This window comes from Loxodonta africana, chromosome 7 (assembly GCF_030014295.1).
Source record: "Loxodonta africana isolate mLoxAfr1 chromosome 7, mLoxAfr1.hap2, whole genome shotgun sequence".
NCBI lineage: Eukaryota > Metazoa > Chordata > Mammalia > Proboscidea > Elephantidae > Loxodonta > Loxodonta africana.
Genome location: NC_087348.1, coordinates 87,448,436 through 87,465,346, shown reverse-complemented (window position 1 = coordinate 87,465,346; position 16,911 = coordinate 87,448,436). Strand labels below are relative to the sequence as shown.

The 16,911-nt window shown below is 46.2% G+C and overlaps 1 protein-coding gene across 2 annotated transcripts in view; it reads left to right on the top strand.

The window, feature by feature from the left end:
* Nucleotides 1–1,266: 1,266 nt before the first annotated feature.
* The window catches only part of CLPB (ClpB family mitochondrial disaggregase), a 174,636-nt gene continuing 158,991 nt past the window's right edge, over nt 1,267–16,911 (top strand). The window contains exons 1-2 of one of the 2 annotated variants that reach the window (XM_023538993.2): nt 1,267–1,859; nt 5,596–5,647. In XM_023538993.2, coding sequence (XP_023394761.2) covers nt 1,283–1,859; nt 5,596–5,647 — 629 coding nt within the window. In that variant the 5' untranslated portion in view covers nt 1,267–1,282. The remainder of the gene's footprint in view (nt 1,860–5,595; nt 5,648–16,911) is intronic. The other variant, XM_010599603.3, reaches the window with a different exon arrangement.

The window sequence follows — 16,911 nt, the reverse complement described above, 5'->3', positions numbered from 1 at the left end:
ATATTTTTTTAATCTTTGCCAATCTGACAGGTAAAGTAAAAACAGGTATGTTTTTTAAAACAGCTTTATTGAGATATAATTGACATGCAATCAATTGCACGTTTAAATCGACATATGTATCCTTGTGAAACCATCACTGCAATCAAGATAATGAATACATCCATTACCCACAAAACTCTTCTAGGGCCCCTATGTATTCCTTCCCTCCAAGTATCCTCCCTGACCTTGAATCCCCAGGAAGCCACTAGTCTTTGTGTTACTATTTTCTAGAGTTTTTATTTTATATAATTGGAGTAAGACAGTATGCAATCTTTCTAAAGAAAAAAAGTTAGCTTCTTTCACTTAGCCTAATTACTTTGAGATTCATCCACATGGTTGCATGTATAAATAGTTCATTCCTTTTAATTTTTTTTTTTTTTTAATTGCTGAGTAGTATGGCTATCTAGGTCCCTGGGGTGCAAACAGTTTGTGCTTGACTGCTAACCTAGAGGTTGGCAGTTTGAACTCACCCAGCAGCAACACGGAAGGATGGCATTGTGATCTGCTTCAGTAAAGATTACAGACAAGAAAACCCAATGGAGCAGCTCTACTCCACAAACACAGGGTTGCCATGAGTTGGAATCAACTTGACGGCAACATTTTTTTTTTTTTTTTTTAGTTTGGATATACCACCACTTGTTTATTCATGTGTTGACAGACATTTGGGTTGTTTCTAACAAAGCTGCTATGAACATTCATGTACAAGTCTTTGTATGAACATAAGCTTTTATTTATCTTGAGTCAACACCAGAAGTGAGGTTTGTGTCGGAAAACAAAAGGAATTACGATTTCAATGCACCAGTTAGCCCACACACCTCCTTTTTGAAAAGCGGTATGAGCCTGAAACAAGAAATAGCCTAAAAGAAGTAAGTGTAAGCTTCACAGGAGGTCTCTACTAAATGTCCCTGCTTAACTTACTTGGAAGCTCTATGGGGCAGTTCTGCTCTGTTCTATAGGGTCCCTATGACTCGGAATCCACTCCACGGCAGTGGGTGGTTGACTTACCCCGGCCAGACATTGCGTCATGTGTGTTCTAACTAAACAGGTAAAACAGAGCTAGGGTTCTAATCTTAAACCACACGGAAGCGCCTGCGGCGGGAGCGCAACCAATAGCCACGCGCCTCCTTGGCATGTCCCCTCCTGCCCCGCCCACGCACTCCGACTCGAACTTCAGTTCCCAACATGCCCCGGGCTCCTATAAGTCGGCAGTCATTGTGACATTTGTTTCACAGCCTTCTGGGATATGTCGTTTCTTTGTTCTTCAGCTGCAGAAAGTTCTAGGGCTGTGGACTACCACTCCCGTGAGGTAGTGCGCAGTTCATCCCGTTCGCGGCGTCTTCGAACGCGCCGCGGCAGCCATGTTGAACGTGGCCGGCACAGGGGCCGGCACCAGGGGGTTGTAGGACAAGCAGCTGTCATGATGGTGGGGTGCCTGGCGTTGAGAACAGCGCTGGCGCCGCGGCTCCTCATCCGACTGCTTAGGTCTCCATCGCTCCGGAGCCATGGAGGCGCCTCCGGCCGGAACGTAACCACCGGGGACCGCGGGGAGCTGCAGTGGCTGAGGGCAGCCGCCGGGGGGCGCCCTGGGACAGCGCCGGCCTTGCTTGCGGGACGAGGGGCATCCACCGGGAGACACCTGGGAGGACGTGCAGAGACCCAGTGCTTTGCGACCGCCACGTGGGGTCGCCTTCCCAGCCTTGAAGAAACACTCCCTGGACAAGACGGCTGGACCGGGGTCCCCAACAGAGCTGGACTGGGCATTTGGGCCCTGGCCACGGCGCTGGTGGTTCATTGCTACAGCAAGAACCCGTCCAACAAGGGTGATTATCGAGATTGTCTGGGTTTGAGGAAGGTAGAGGCGGGAGGAGTGTCCTGACTCCTCATCTTTGTGGGATGGGAGATGCTTACAGACTTAGACACGGAGAGCCTCAGTCCTGGAGGAACCTAGACATCATCTGATCACAAGGATAGGGCGTTGCAGTGGAGAGCTCATTGCCTTTGAGTTGCATAATCTGCCACAGATCAACTCCCCTTCTTTGGCTGTGATTTTGCCTATCTGTACAATGGGGGCATTGAACTAAATATCTAATATTAGCATATGGTCTCTTTATGGTCTTATATTCTGCCTGGTACAATTCCTCTTTTAAGAGGACTTCAGGAAACCGCGGGATGCTTTAACGGCAACTACCAGATGATTTAGAGAAGCTCTTAAGCCTAACGTGGCCTACGAAATTAAGAGACTTGGTTTCAATGCCAGCTTTGCCACCGCTCACTAGAGGACCCCTTGGCTCCTCTGCCCTGTAAATTTCCCCATTTATACAGTGAAAGATAATTTCCCAGTCCTCTTACAGTACTGTTCAGCTGTGTCCCATGGTTTTCCTGTGCCTGGTCTCTGGACCTTACCATGTGGGGCAGTTGGCAGGAGAATCTGTAGAGACCCAAGGCAACCATGGGGGCTGGCTGAACCAGAATGGCATCTCAGCTGGGTACATGGGACTGAACGAGGAGAGTGGGCAGATTTCTGGCCTACATGAAATCTGCACTCAGATTCTCAGTTATTCCTTAAAGGGGAAGGCTGAAGTATGGTGTTCATAGAGTCCATGCAGTGGGAACTGCTTGACATTCATCTGTTTATTCAGCAGGATGTGGCCAGCTGTAAAGTACGGGCCTTGGACTGGGAGTCAGGACACCTGGGGTCTTGTTTGGGCTCAGCCTCTTAGTTCCCATTGTGACTGAATTCTTGCTGCTTCTCTTTGGCTCTCGGTTTCCTCACCTACAAGATAAGGGTTTTGCACTAGAGGCTCTAAGGGTCTAGCTTGGGCATGCTATGATTCTATAACTTTCACCATTTTTTTTTTTAATACCTTCCGTGTGCCTAGTTTGGGGCTAGGTATTGTGGGAACTCCTGACTTAACACAGAATCAATCGGGGTGAGGGTGGGGGGCAGTTAGACCTTTAGGTCTTGTGAGTGGTGTTACGTGTTGTTTGTAGATCAGAGAGCTAGCAGGGTCAGTAAAGCCTTCCTGTAGGATTGAAGATCTCTGGGGGGTGGGGAATTTTAACTTGAGTCCTGAAGGATAAGGCAGGAGATGAAAAGAAGAATAAAGAGGGGCATTGTGGAGCCCCAATAAGAGTGGGACTGCATCTTTTTTTTTTCTTAGGTTGGTACCAGCTCCCTTCCCAATACCAACACATGATTCACCATGGTGTCTGGAATGTAGTGGGTATTCAGTAAATGTGTCTTGAGTCGGATTGTATTCCAGGCAAAGGCTTCAGGCATGAAGATATGAGAGTCACAGGTCAGCAGGTATGTGCAGGGACCAGCAGAGTGGCCAGCCTGGTTGGAGGACAGGAGGTCTCTGGGATAAGGTGAAAGCAGAGACAGTGGCACCTGGATGGTAGAAAGGTTGGAGGGTTTGGAATTTCTCCTGTAGGCAGTGGAGACCCATGGAAGGTTCATGAGCAATCAGTGTCCTGAGGCCAGTGTGTTTGGATGGAATGAGGGGAAGTTAAGAGGCCATAGAGAGACAAGCCTGACAGTGCTGGGGAGAAGATGACGGGGCGGGGCGGGGGGGGGGGGGGGTATGGTCCTGAGAGGCGTGGCTTTTGTGAGGAAGATGTCCTTCCCTTCTTATATTGTTTGGCTTGGGCCAGACCAGTAGTTCTTAACCTTATTTGGAACCACTTGGAGAGCTTTTAAAACAATACTGATGCTTGAGTCTTACCCCCAGAGATTCTGATTTAGTTGATCTCTGAAGCTTCTTGGCATCAGCATGTTTTCATAGCACCATCAGTGATTCTCATGTGCAGTCCGGGTTGAGAACTACTGGCCTAGGTTGGGGGCATGACTTCCATAGAACTGGATTCTAAGATCTTACCTTAGAGGCTCCTGGGTCCTCCAGACTGGACTTTGTGATATTGAGGTAGTGTCATGTGAACCCCAGCAAGAAGACCAGGGTCTGTTTACCAAAGTAATGACCATAACCAGTTCCATCCCTGGGATCTGAGGTAGTAGCCCCCTCTGATCCTCCCTCCAGCTACCCTGTCTCCTGACTTGGAATTGTGAGCTCAGACCCTCAGTGTAGTGTGCTAGAAACTATATTTTTAGGAGCCAGGAGGTCCTGGTTTTAATTTCAGCTCATTCATCACCCACTCTGACTTTGCAGAAGCCACTGCTTTCTGCAGAGTGAAGGGGGGAGTGGATACAGTGATCTCTCAGGAAGGCTTGTTCCCCTTCCAGCTGGGCGCTGCCCACAAATGCTAGGGTGTATGCTTGGAGAACAATCAGGGAAGGTAGCCAGAAAAGACCTGGCTCTGGAGCCTAGGCCAGGACATGGGATGGAGGCACCAATATTGGAACCACAGAACTGACTTTCATATGCACAGTCAGGTGGGTATCTTGTCCCTATTGCATAGATGAGGAAACAGGCTCAGAGAAGATAGGTGAGTTGCCCTGTTCATAAACGTAAGTGGCAGAGCTGGGCCTGGACCCCAGGTCTGTCTGCCTTCAGATCCTTTTTTCACTCTGCTCCACTGCCTCCTCTTGTGTTTCACTGGGTGAGACTCTTGGCTGGACTGGGAGACTTCCGAGGCAGGGCTGGGTGTGAGTCTGTTCAGTGTCTAACAATGTACCTTAGAACCAGGCTTGACACAGAGGGCACCCTGGACACTTGGTGTTGGACTGTTTGAAAAAATTGTGCCTCTGCTTTTGTTTTCTTGAGTCAGGCAGCCACAAGGTGGTGCCAACAGCCCACAGGCAGCCCAGGCCAGGCCAGGCTTAGCAGCCTTTCTGCTAGGCCTGCTGATTGCCAAGGAAACGGAACACTCTGCTCCAGGTTTCCCTTTGCTGGCTGGGCTTGGCACCAGGGAGTTCGCAATTCTTTTCAACCACCATTTCATCTCTGTGGCAGCCTTGTGAGGTTAGCGAGGCAAGGACTATTGTCTCTGTAGTCTAGGAAGCTGCTGTTGAGAGGGAAAGGGGCCGCTGCAGTCACACAGTGAGTAGGTGGCAGAGGAGTTGGAGCCAGGTCTCCTGATTCTCTGAAGTTTTCTCTCTACACTCAGAGGGCTCACACCCCTGCGGGCACCCCATCTTGTCCTTCCCACTGGGTTTGTGATCTGTGATATCAAGACTGAGAAATGGGCTTAGTAACTGGAGGTGGGGGAGAAAGTGGGGGCAATGGTTATTAATAATAATGGCAGTAACAAACGGTATTATATTTCTACAGAGCTTTATAATTGTGAAGAGGGAAGATAATTCACATACTGAGTACTAACCAAAGACGAGACATGTTGCTAGTACTACATCTACATTACTTTGTATGATGAGAAGGAGTTATTAGGAGTTTGGGCTCTGTAAATAGAAAGGTACAGAAGGACAAGTTGTTAACAGTGGATACCATGCGGGGAGGGAGTGATTAGGTTTTTCTTTATATATCTTGGTATTGTTTCACTTGCCAAAGCCCATGTTTGTGAAGTGCTTCCACTGTCTCAACAAGCAGCGCTGAGGGGTAGGTCCTGGCCAGGGATCTGACCAGTACCCTTCTCTCTCTTCAGATGCAGCCCTGATGGAAGCTGCTCGCACCAACAATGTCCAAGAAGTCAGCAGGTGAGTGTTGAAACCCAGGCCTTGCTCTCCCTCACATGAGGGGTAAGGGGGTGAGCCCCTTCCTTATGTGATGACTTTGCCTTGGATGAAGTCCTTCCTTAAACTAAGCTGGGAACTGTCCCCTGTGACTTCCCTGTAGTCACCAAGCATGTTGGCTTCCTTGGCCCAGGTCAACCCTTACATATTTTAAAGTAAGGAGTTAGTCTCTTGTATCTCCTTTTTTCTAATCCTAAACATCCCTTGGTCTTTCAGCTGTTCTGTACTTCACAGGAGTCCCCTCCACAGCCTATGGGTTCTTCCCTGGATCTGCCAATTTGTCCTTGTTTCTCTGTGGAATTGACCATGTGTTATTGGTTGCTACCTGAACAGGAGTGATGGTGGCCTCCCATGGAGGAGCTTGGGGATTTAGGAGGGTGTTAGAAGAGGCCTTTCTGCCAGAAAGTCTCCTAGGGCTAAAAAGTACTCCCTACAGGGTTGGGGTGCACATGCTGGAGCCCTGCCAAGGGACAGACTGAATTTCTCCAGCCTTCCTTGCTCAGCTAGTCTCCTTATGACCACTGACAGGTTGGATGTGAGGCTCGTTCTTGGGCAGGGGCGGGACTCAACTCAGGGCTCAGCCTAGTGCCAGGATGGATGCTCAGACAGGGGCCACCATAGGGCCTCAGTATGGGGCTGTTAGATAGGGGCAAAGATTCTATTCTGGGTGAAACTAGTGGCCCCACTGACCTAACCTTGGCCTTGTTGAATCTTTGGAGCTAGGTGGCCATAGCACCCCTGCCCCCCTTCCCTGCTACCATGCCTATGTCCTAGGCAGGAAGTCAGGTGTTTGGGGTGACTATCCCTGCACCAGTGCCATGGACCCTTGGTGCTCTTCCCCAGCAGCTGCCTGAACATACAAGTAGGTATTGAAAGGCATCCACAGCCCCCACCAAGACTTACTGCTTTGATTCCCTTTCCTTTTATCTGCAGCGTTATTATTGATTCTCAAGGGTGCTTTTGAGTATTAATGTTCAAGGCTTAGTTTTTAATAAACCACTTTTGAAAGTATGGGCTGGGAGTTGTTTCGTAGCCAAATAAATATGATGGAGCAATAGTTTAATAAACATGTGATGATGCATCTTGGAAACCAAGCACAGATGTCAGCTTGTTGTTATAAGAGCCATTCATAACTGCAGCCGTGTGTGTGGCATCTTCACTCCCTCAGAAGCAGACAAGCCTTGCTTCATTCTACTGCAGTGCAGTAGAATGGGCTGTGCCCCCCATGCAGGCCCTTGCAGGACCTAGGACCCCCTGTTGGTAACTGCTGAAGGCTGCCCGGCTGCTGCGTTCCCCCAGCTGACCTGTGTTGGCAGGGCATTTGCAGAGCAGCAGCACTATGAATCCACCTTTCTGTCGCTCAGGGGAGGCTCAGTTTACCCCATTCCATTAAGCCCCCAAGCAAGTTATTTTAGCTCTTTCAAATACATGTTTTTCTACTAGAAGTTAAATACCTGCTCCAAACTGCAGAACTCTGTGTGTGTGACTCAGGGAATTGTTCTGAATATTCATTCTTGTCCCTGTGGATAGCAGTCCTTATGACCTTTCATATAACTATACCCTAGTCTCTGACCTGCTTTTCTCTTGCCCCCTTTCTTGTCCCATCTCCTTTGGTTAGAGTGACTGAGAACCTCCGTTCATGCTTTTGCGAGGAAGTCAGAGATAAGTAAGGTACAGATCTACCCCTCAGCACAGCAGCCCCCACCACCACCACCTCATACAGAACCAAAGAGCAGGAGAACAAGCTGAGTAAAGGCAGGAGCAGGAGATGCTGGCTGGCTGCTGGACCGGGTGAACATGTTGATGTGGCAGCTGTGGACCTTGTAAAGGTGTGGGAAGAGAGGAAGGATGGTTTGAGAGAGGCTGGACTGTGCAAGGCCTGGGATGCCCAGCGCTGAATTCTTATCCTGTAAGCAGTGGGGAGATGTGGGAGGTTTTGGGGTAGGGAACTGACCTTGTTCGAGCTGTATTTCAGAAGAGTGAAGGATGAACTGAATTGGGGAAGGGCAAAAGGTAAATCTGTTAAGCTTTTTCAGTAAGACAGATTCAAGGTGAAGAAGGGCCTGAACTAGGACATCCTTCCCTCCTTCTCTCTCATTCATTATCCATCCAAAAAACATGTCCCAGCTATGAATGAATGAGTGGACGTCTGCTGGACACTGGAGATAGGGCTGACCCAGGCTGTGGTCTCAAAGAAACAGATATGTAACCCACCAAATAGAGTTTTTCCTGCTAACAGAGCTGGGCCTGGGGGGTGGGTTGGGGAGGGCCTGATCATCCTTTCTGGAAGGGAATGTGCCTGAATTCCTACAGCGTGTCCTTACTCAGCGTTTCTGCTCTCTAGATCTCTGCACAGGTGCTTCATGCTACTCTTATTTCTTTATTTCTTCTTCTGTGTGCCTTGGCCTTGGGGAAGCTCTAGTGAGGGGCAGCAGCCTGAGGCCCATCTGGTCAGGGAGCAAGTGTTACATCCTCTTTAAGGACACCCTGGAATTTGCGGTCCCTGGGCACCAGACACTGGCCTTCCTTATGGACCGCTGTCCCTACTTGGTACTCATCACCCTCTGCTGAGATGCTACCAGCCTTCCACTGTGAAGCCTTCCTTAACTCCTCCCAGTTGGGTGTGATCTCCTTTCCTTTGTCCCAGCCCACCTCCCTCTGGTCTGGGAGGGTGTGAGGATCATTTAGGAAAGATCATGCCACCTTCTCTTCTGGAAGAGAAGTTGGAGGTCAGGTGAGAGAATCCAGGCTGAACATCAGGACTGAGAAGGCAGTGAGTCCACGAACGGGAAAACCACTCAGGTTTAGACGCTGACCTACTCGGGGACAGAGCAGGAATCCTCATGGAGTATAATACGATGATCAAGCAAATAGCTCTGGGCAGCAGCCCTGATCCAGGGGCACCATTTATCTGCTTCATGTGGGACTGGCCAACTGTGTGTGGTGGGCCTGCCTGGGTAAAGGGACAGGGCAGGTTCTGCTGCCCACCACCCTCTGTTCTTTGTATTAAGAGGTTTCTGGGCTTAACTTCACCATAAACCACTGGATTATGGGCCTCCCTAAGGGCAAGGAAAGTGCTGGTTCTTACTGTCTCTTACCCTATCCCCCAGATTGCAGGGAACTTGGAAAATTTGCTTTTTACTGAGTTCAGCAAACCTGAAGCAGCATTCCTGAGTCTTATTTCCATATTTCCCATTGGCTGTATCAGAGGAAGGGTGGATTCCTTCCTCATTCTTTCCTTCCCTTCTCCTTTCTCCCAATGTGGTAATCATTTGCTCCCTTTCCATCCCCCAAAGCACTTAAACCTTGTGAGCATGTTCAGCTGTGGCTCTTCAGGTTCTGGGGCCTCTATCCCACTTGTCAGCAGTGTGAGCAGGTGGCCCTGCTCCCAGGTTCAGCCCAAACCTGTGCCTGGCTTCTGAACTAGAACCATTCACCCGAGACCCAGGGCACAGGACAGACTAAAAGCACATCTGTCCGGGCTCAGCAGAGCCGTGAGAGGAGCAGTCAGGGCTGAGAAAAGTGAGGCCTCCCATTAGAGATCACGTTTCCTTCAGAACAAACTTGGATGAAATACAACACCCCTACGCGGTTCCCTTCTCCTAGCAGGGAGCTGGGCCTCTGCTAAGTGCTTAACTTGGTCTTTCATTCACTCAGACATCTCTAATGAAGGAAGCCTGATGGGATAAATCTTGTACCTCCAACTGTCTGCTCTTTCAGTGATTCATTTTGTTTTACAAACACTTCCTGAGTATCTGCCATATGTCAAGTACTGCTTGGCAGGCAGTTGGAGGTATAAGATTTATCCCATCAGGCTTGGCACAGAAACCCTGGTGGTGTAGTGGTTAAGTGTTACTGCTGCTAACCAAAAGGTCAGCAGTTCAGATCCATCAGGCTCTCCTTGAAAACTCTGTGGTGCGGCTCTGCTCTGTCCTATAGGGTTGCTATGAGTCGGAATTGAGTCGACGGCAATGGGTTATGGGTGCTTGGGACAGGGCACACCTGACCAGGCATGGTTCCTGCCCTTGATAAAGGGGCCTAGGGCTGACATAGTATAATTAGTGCTGGGAGACAAGACTTGCAGGAGCCCAGAAGATGTTCCTAACCAGCCGGGGGATCAGGGAAAGCTTCCTAGAGGAGATGGCACCTGATCAGAGTCTTAAAACATCAGTAGGACGTAACCAGGAGAAGCAGGAAACATTCCAGGCAAAGGGGACAGCATGAGCAGTAGCACCCAGCAAGGAACAGTCTGGTCTGTGTAGTGAGGAGGATGGAGTTATACCCTGTTGTAAGGTGTTGCTGGATCATGGTCTAAGGCTGAAAGGGTCTAGAGGTAGATAGGGGCCTGCTCGTGGAAGGCCTTGATTAACTGTCATTTGTTGCTCAGTCATCCATCTGTCCAGCCTGTACCCTGATCTTGACCTGAGCTGAATGTGGGGAGGGGATGGGAGATGACACAGTGAGGAAGGAGAAGCAAATCCCTGCCCTGGAGGATTTTACCCACCCCTAGGTAAGGGGGGGTATGAGTCAAAAATTGCAAACCAGCGAAATAAGTTGCCTAACTTCTTTGAGCCTAAGTAACATGGAGATGATAATATCTATAGCCCATTGAGTTGCAGAGTTAATATTATTGGTAAGATTATTAATTCATTCAACTAATATTTAGTTAATATTAGCAGGCATTGTGCTAGATGCTGGAGATTCAGTGGTGAACAAGGTAGGCACAGCCCTTGCCTTCTTGGTACTTACAGCCTAACTGGGAGCCAAATGACCTAATTAGGTAATTGTAGTTACAGTAAAACCTGTGAAAGTCAGAACCTGTGTAAGGCAGAAACTTGTCAGAGAAGGAATACTCAAATATTTTCCACTGATAGACAGTAATAGAAAAGTGGTAAGACTGTACCCTGTCAAAGGTGGAAAACTTGAAAGACCCAGAAAAACAAGTCAACCCCATTGAATTCTAGCTCTCACAGGTTTCACTGCATGTTCTTCAAAAGTGAAGTACAATTTGTCTTTTCAACAAATGGTGTCGGGACAAGTGAATATCCACACGTAAAGAATGAAATTGGACCCCTTACGCCCTACACAAAAATTAACTCAAAATGAATCATAGGTTAATGTAAGAGCTAAAACTGTTAAAAGAAAACATAGGAATAAACCGTTGTAACCTTTACTTAGGCAAAGCCTTCTTGAATGTGACACAAAAAGCACAAGCAATAAAAGAAAAAATAGATAAATCTGACTTCATCAAGATAAAAACCTTTGTGCTGCAAACAACAACATCAAGAAAGTGACAAGACAACCCACAGAGTGGGAGAAAATATTCGCAAGTCGTATGTCTGATAAAGGACTTGTATGTAGAATAAAGAACTCTTACAACTCAACAAAAAAAGATAAATAGCCCAATTAAAAAATGAATGAATGCTCTGAATAGACATTTCTCCAAGAAAATAAACAAATGGCCACTAAACACATGAAAAGCTGTTCAGCATCATTAGCCATCAGGGAAATGAAAATCTACGATGAAGTACTACTTCACATCCACTAGGATGACTAGAATAAAAAAGATATAACAACAGGTGTTGGTGAGGATGTAGAGAAATTGGAACTCTCGTACACTGCAATGGGAGTGTAAAATGGTACAGCTGTTTTAAGAAAACAGTTTGGGAGTGCCTCAGAAAGGAAACCCTGTGGCGTAGTGGTTCAGTGCTACAGCTGCTAGCCAAAAGGTCGGCGGTTCAAATCCACCAGGCGCTCCTTGGAAACTCTGTGGGGCAGTTCTACTCTGTCCTATAGGGTCATTATGAGTTGAACTCGACTCGATGGCAACAGGTTTGGTTTTTGTTTTTCTTTTTTTCCAGAAAGTTAAAGAGAGTTACACATGATCCAGCAATTTTACTCCTAGGTATATACTTAAGGGAATTGAAAACATAAGTCCACAGAAAGACTTGTACATGAATGTTTATAATAGTAGTATTCATAATAGCCAAAAAGTGAGAATAACCCAAATGACCATCAGCTGTTGAGTGGATAAATAAAATTTGTTATATCCAAACAATGGAATATCATTCAGCCAGAAAAAAAGGAAAGAAGTACTGATATGTGCATGTTAAAACATGGATGAACTCTGAAAACATGCTGAGTGAAAGAAGCTAGGTGCAAGAGGTCACATATTCCATTTGTATAAAAAGTCTATAATAGGCAAATCTATGGAGACAGAGTATTTTAGTGGTTGCCTCAGGCTGGGAGGGTGGGGATGAGGGTGGCTGTTAATGGGTTTTTTTTTGAAGGCTAATGAAATGTTCTAAAATTGATTGTGGTGATGTTTGCAAAACTTCAGATATACTAAAAACCATTGGATTGTACACTTTAAGTGGGTGAATTGATGGTATGTGAGTTATATTTCAATAAAGCTGCTAAAAAAAGTAAAGTACAAGATACTGGCAAATTTAACCTTGAAAAAAAGGGGATGGGAGGTAGGTAAGATCAGTAAGGGAAAGCCTCTTTGAGTAAATGAGTTTGTGCTGAACTCTGAAGGATAAAGAGAAAGGTGAAAATTCCAGTTAAAGAAAGAAGGCCTTGGGTCAAAAAAAAAAAGAAGAAGAAGAAGAAATTGAGAGAAGGCCAATATGGCTGGACTCTAGAGAGCAGGGAAGAGGGGCACGAAATGAAGTTGGAGAGTTAAGCAGGGACTATACCACACTGGGTCCACAGGCCATGTTAACTTTTTATTTTTATTCTAAGAGTAGTGGGCAACCCTTGAAGGATTTTAAGTAGGAATATGTTTGTCACAAAGAGGTAAACATGGTGACATGATCAGAATCTGTGATTTTAAAGGATCACTGGTTTCTTGGTGGAGAACCATAGAGAGCCAGGGTGGATGCAGGAGACTGGCTGGAATGTGACTAGAGTTCCAGACAAAAGAGGGTGATGGCTGGTGGTGACTTGGACTAAGAGGAAGTAAGCTAGACAGGACGTTGTGATGGTTAGAACAATATCAGAGCCTGGTACAGTGCCTGGCATGTTTTAGATACTCAGTAAATGCATGTTGAATGAATAGAATTGAATATGGTTGATTACCGAGAAGTTGTTAAGAATGAATTTCAGGTTTTTGGCCTGATCAGCTGTGTAGATGCTGTTGTTACTCACTGAGATGAGGATCCTGGAGGAGGCCTGGGCTGGGGAAGATTATGAGTTCAGTTTTGAGCATACTGAATTTGACATGCCAGTGAAGTATTCAAGTGGTGATGTGAATTAAGCAGTTGAATGGGTCTTTCTGACTCTTCCCAATATACATACCATGCTGCTTCTCAAAAAAATATCTCAATTATCTGTTCAGAGATTCTTCTGATGCCTGGTTTTAATTTCTGGTTTGATAGTTTTAGAAAATAAAGGACTAAATCCCAGCTAAAACTGATTTTCTAGATGGCTTTGGAAAGAATGAGATTTGGTTTACAGTTCAGTAAAGAAGAAAGGATTGGATATTGTTCAGGGGTGTCTTGGGCATCTAGTGCTGCTAAAACAGAAATACAACAAGTGAATGGCTTTAACGAAGAGAAATTTATTTCTTCATAGTAAAGTAGGCTGAAAGTCCAAATTCAGGGCATCAGCTCCGGGGAAAGGCTTTCTCTCTCTGTCGGCCTTTCTCATCAGTCTTTTCACTGGACTAGGAGCTTCTCCACGCAGGGACCCTGGGTCCAAAGGACGCACTCTGCTCCCAGCACTGCTTTTTTGGTGGTATGAGGTCTCCCCTTCCCTGCACCCTTCCCTTTTTTATCTCTTGAGGGATATAAAGGTGGTGCAGGCCACACCCCAGGGAAACTCCCTTTACATTGGATCAGGGATATGACCTGGGTAAGAGTGTTATAATCCCACCCTAATCCTCTTTAGGATGGAGGACAACCACACAATACTGAGAATTATGGCCTAACCAAGTTAACACATTTTGGGGAACATGACAAGGGATAAACATATTAATTCTAGCTTTGCACTGATGGCTTGGTTCTTGTCCCTGGATGCCGAAGGTTGGGGCTTGAGACACTTGCTATCCAGGGGCCAGGACTGAAGTGTCTAGAATGTGCTTAGCTACAGCATAGGTAAATGTCCAGCACATTGATCCAGGGATTTTATCTAATTAACAAAAACCCTGGCTGGTAAATGCGTTTGGCTGTCTCGAGGCCTCAGAGAGGCTGTCTGTTTATCGATTGGTGGATCATTTTGGCTGGATAGGAAGATATTAATGATGGCATTAGAGCAACCAAAACATCCAGCTCTCTTAACCAGTAAGCATGTAAATGTCCTTGGGGCTTGCAGTGAATTGAAACAAAAGCTTTATCCTGGACCAAAGGTCAAGGCCTCACAGGGTATTGACTCTTGTAATTTGATGCTTGTAGAGAGAGCCCCCCCAAATCACAGATTTTTGAATGCTAGGGCGTAACCCATACAGATTTGTAGGAATGCTAGAATGTTGGAAGGCAGCATAAAGTTACGGAAAGAATACAAGATTTTTAGAATTAGAAGACCTCGGTTTGACTTCTGATATAGTTACTAACTGGCTTTGTGACCCTTAATAAGTCTGATATAATGACCTCCCTTTATGAGCCTAGTTTCCAGATCTTTTGAATGGGGCTTTCATTCCAAACCTTTAAATGCAGTTACAGTGTTAAGCTCTGCAGAGAAAGCCAAGTCACTCTGGAAGGGTCCAAATCACATGCTGAAACACTAGGGCATGCTCACCTTCACCCAGCAGGCAGTTCTGCAGAGCGGCCCAGAGCCTGGCAACTTCTCTGAGGTGTGTGACCTGCTGAGTCTCTGCTTGCTTGCCCCCTGGTAATGGAAGGTAATTGGGGAATGTTGGGTTGGCAGCTTTTCCTGAACTTCATGGGTAAGTGAGCTGTGGAAGTAACCAGTCAGCTGCCCAGAAGCCAAGAAAAGTCAGGCCAAGCCCTTGGGCAGAGAACAACCAGGGCCTTCCAGGGTGGGGTTGATTGGGGAGAAGGGGTGGGAGGGTTTGTCCCTGCATAGGAGCCCATCCCTGGGATTGAGCCTCTAGTGTTGTCACCACTGCTTCATGGCTGTATAGGCTTGGGCTAGTCCTTTAACTTCCTCAGTGGCTGGACTGTAAAATGATACCTTTGATGATACCTGTGTGACCACCCTCTCAGAACCTTGCGAGGGTTCTAAGCAGATGAATTCTTGTCTAGGAAATTACTCATCCTTTGGGTCATCAGTATCACAACTTCCAGGAACCATTCCCTAACCCCCCCAAGAGCCTGTGGGCACCCATAGCACCCTGTGATAGCACCTGTCTCTATTGGGATTATCTGTTTACTTGTCTCTCTTTCCCACAATACTGTGAGTTTTGGAGTTGGCAGACCATTGCTAAGTTGTTTGTCACAGTTCATGTAAATATTCAGTGAATACTTATTGGATATTGTTGAACGTCTTTTATAAATGATAAAGGCAAATATTAGTAGTTATTGCGGTCATAATAAACCTGTAAACAGAGAAGTAACCTCCCTTTGAAAAAGCAAAAATAAAAATGCAGAGTTAGTTCAGTCATTTACCCATTCAACAAATGGTGCCTACTGTGTGCTGGCACTGTGCTAGGTATTGGTGGATCAGTGGTAAGCCAAAAATATGTACAGGCCATGCCTCATGGAGCTTAAAGCCTAGGCAGACATTAATCATACAAATGTACAATTACAACTGTGGCAGATGCTTCTAAGGAGAGGTACAAAGTCTCGGGAGAGCCTCTAACAGATTTCCTTTGGTTGGGGAAGCCTTCCCAGAGGAAGCTGGAGCTCTGAGCTTGCCTAGGTGAAGAAGGATGGGAAGAGCTTTCTTGGCGGAAAGAATTTTCATTTACAAAGACCCTGTGGCAGGAGGAGAAAACATGGCAAGTATGAAAAAGGCTGACGGGACTAGGGCTTGGAGGGAGGTGCCAGAAGGAGACTAGGGAATAAGCAAACATTGCAGAACATCAGAGGCCACGTTAAAGAGCTCTGAGAGCTGAATTGGGCTGGGAGTGGGAGTTGGGGAGGGCATGGATAGGATCATCAAGCATTCTGATTGCCGAGAAACATTAGGAACCAATGTAAGTGCCTAACTGCCTACCTTGTGTGTGCTGGGCATCTTGTTGAACACCAATCCAGCCTCCGTTTCAGCCCCTTGAGGCAACGGCAGAGCACAAAGCTGTAATCCCCAAGAGTCCAGGGACAGCTGTCAGGCTCTGTCTCCCCACTTCTATTGCTTTGGGCCTGCATTCAGCTTCTCCTTTAAAATTCCAGCTCAATCACGGCCATAATGCAAATCCTGTCAGTGTGGCTGGAACCAGCTGGATTTTTTCCCAAGAAACAGAGGAACAGAGGAAAAATGAGTATTGAAAGCAGTCAAGCTAACACGTTGCTGGGCTTGCAGTATTCACTTTAGTTGTTTGCCTCGTAGTCCCTGTCCTACCTGAAAAGCGTCCTTAGGAATCTCATTTTTGAACTTTGAAGTTCTTCTATATCCTTCTTCACTCTTTTCCCTTCTGAGCAGGGGTCCCAAGTCCTCCTAAGGCAATTAGTGGTTCTCTCCTGTGGCTCTGTTAATGTATCTGCCCAAGAGACATTTGTATCGTTGGCATAAATCATGGTAGTAAGGACTTTGGAGTCTGATAAAACAAGGTTTAAATCCCAACTGTACTATTTATTAGCTCTCTGACCTTGGGAAAGTTACCTAACCTCTCTCATCCTTAGAGTTTTCAACAACCAAGCAGGGATAATGATTGACCTACCTCACCATTTCTGCAATATATGAGAAAATGTATGTAAGCCACTTAGTATTATGCCTGGCACATAGCAAGTGCTCAGTGTGTAGTAGTTATTATTATTGAGTGTTGTTAATTACACAAGGTTTTCTTCCCCGCTACCTAACAAAATTAAAATAATGGGTAGAATTTTCTTGATATTTATTTTTTACCCTACATTTTTCTTAAGCTCTACATGAGTATTCAGAGACCCCAGACTACCAAATACAAGGTAAATAAATATTAAGAGAGGGGAGAGGAAACCTCATAAACAACCTACCATGTTTAGTTTTACCACCTTTTTTTTTTTTTTTGAGAGCCCAGATATTCAGGATTTTATGAAAGTTTATATTAATAGCATGTTACTTTGTTATTGTTAATATTCCTAATAATGGTTGATGTTTATTGAACACCTTTTTTGTGGCAGGCATTACATGAG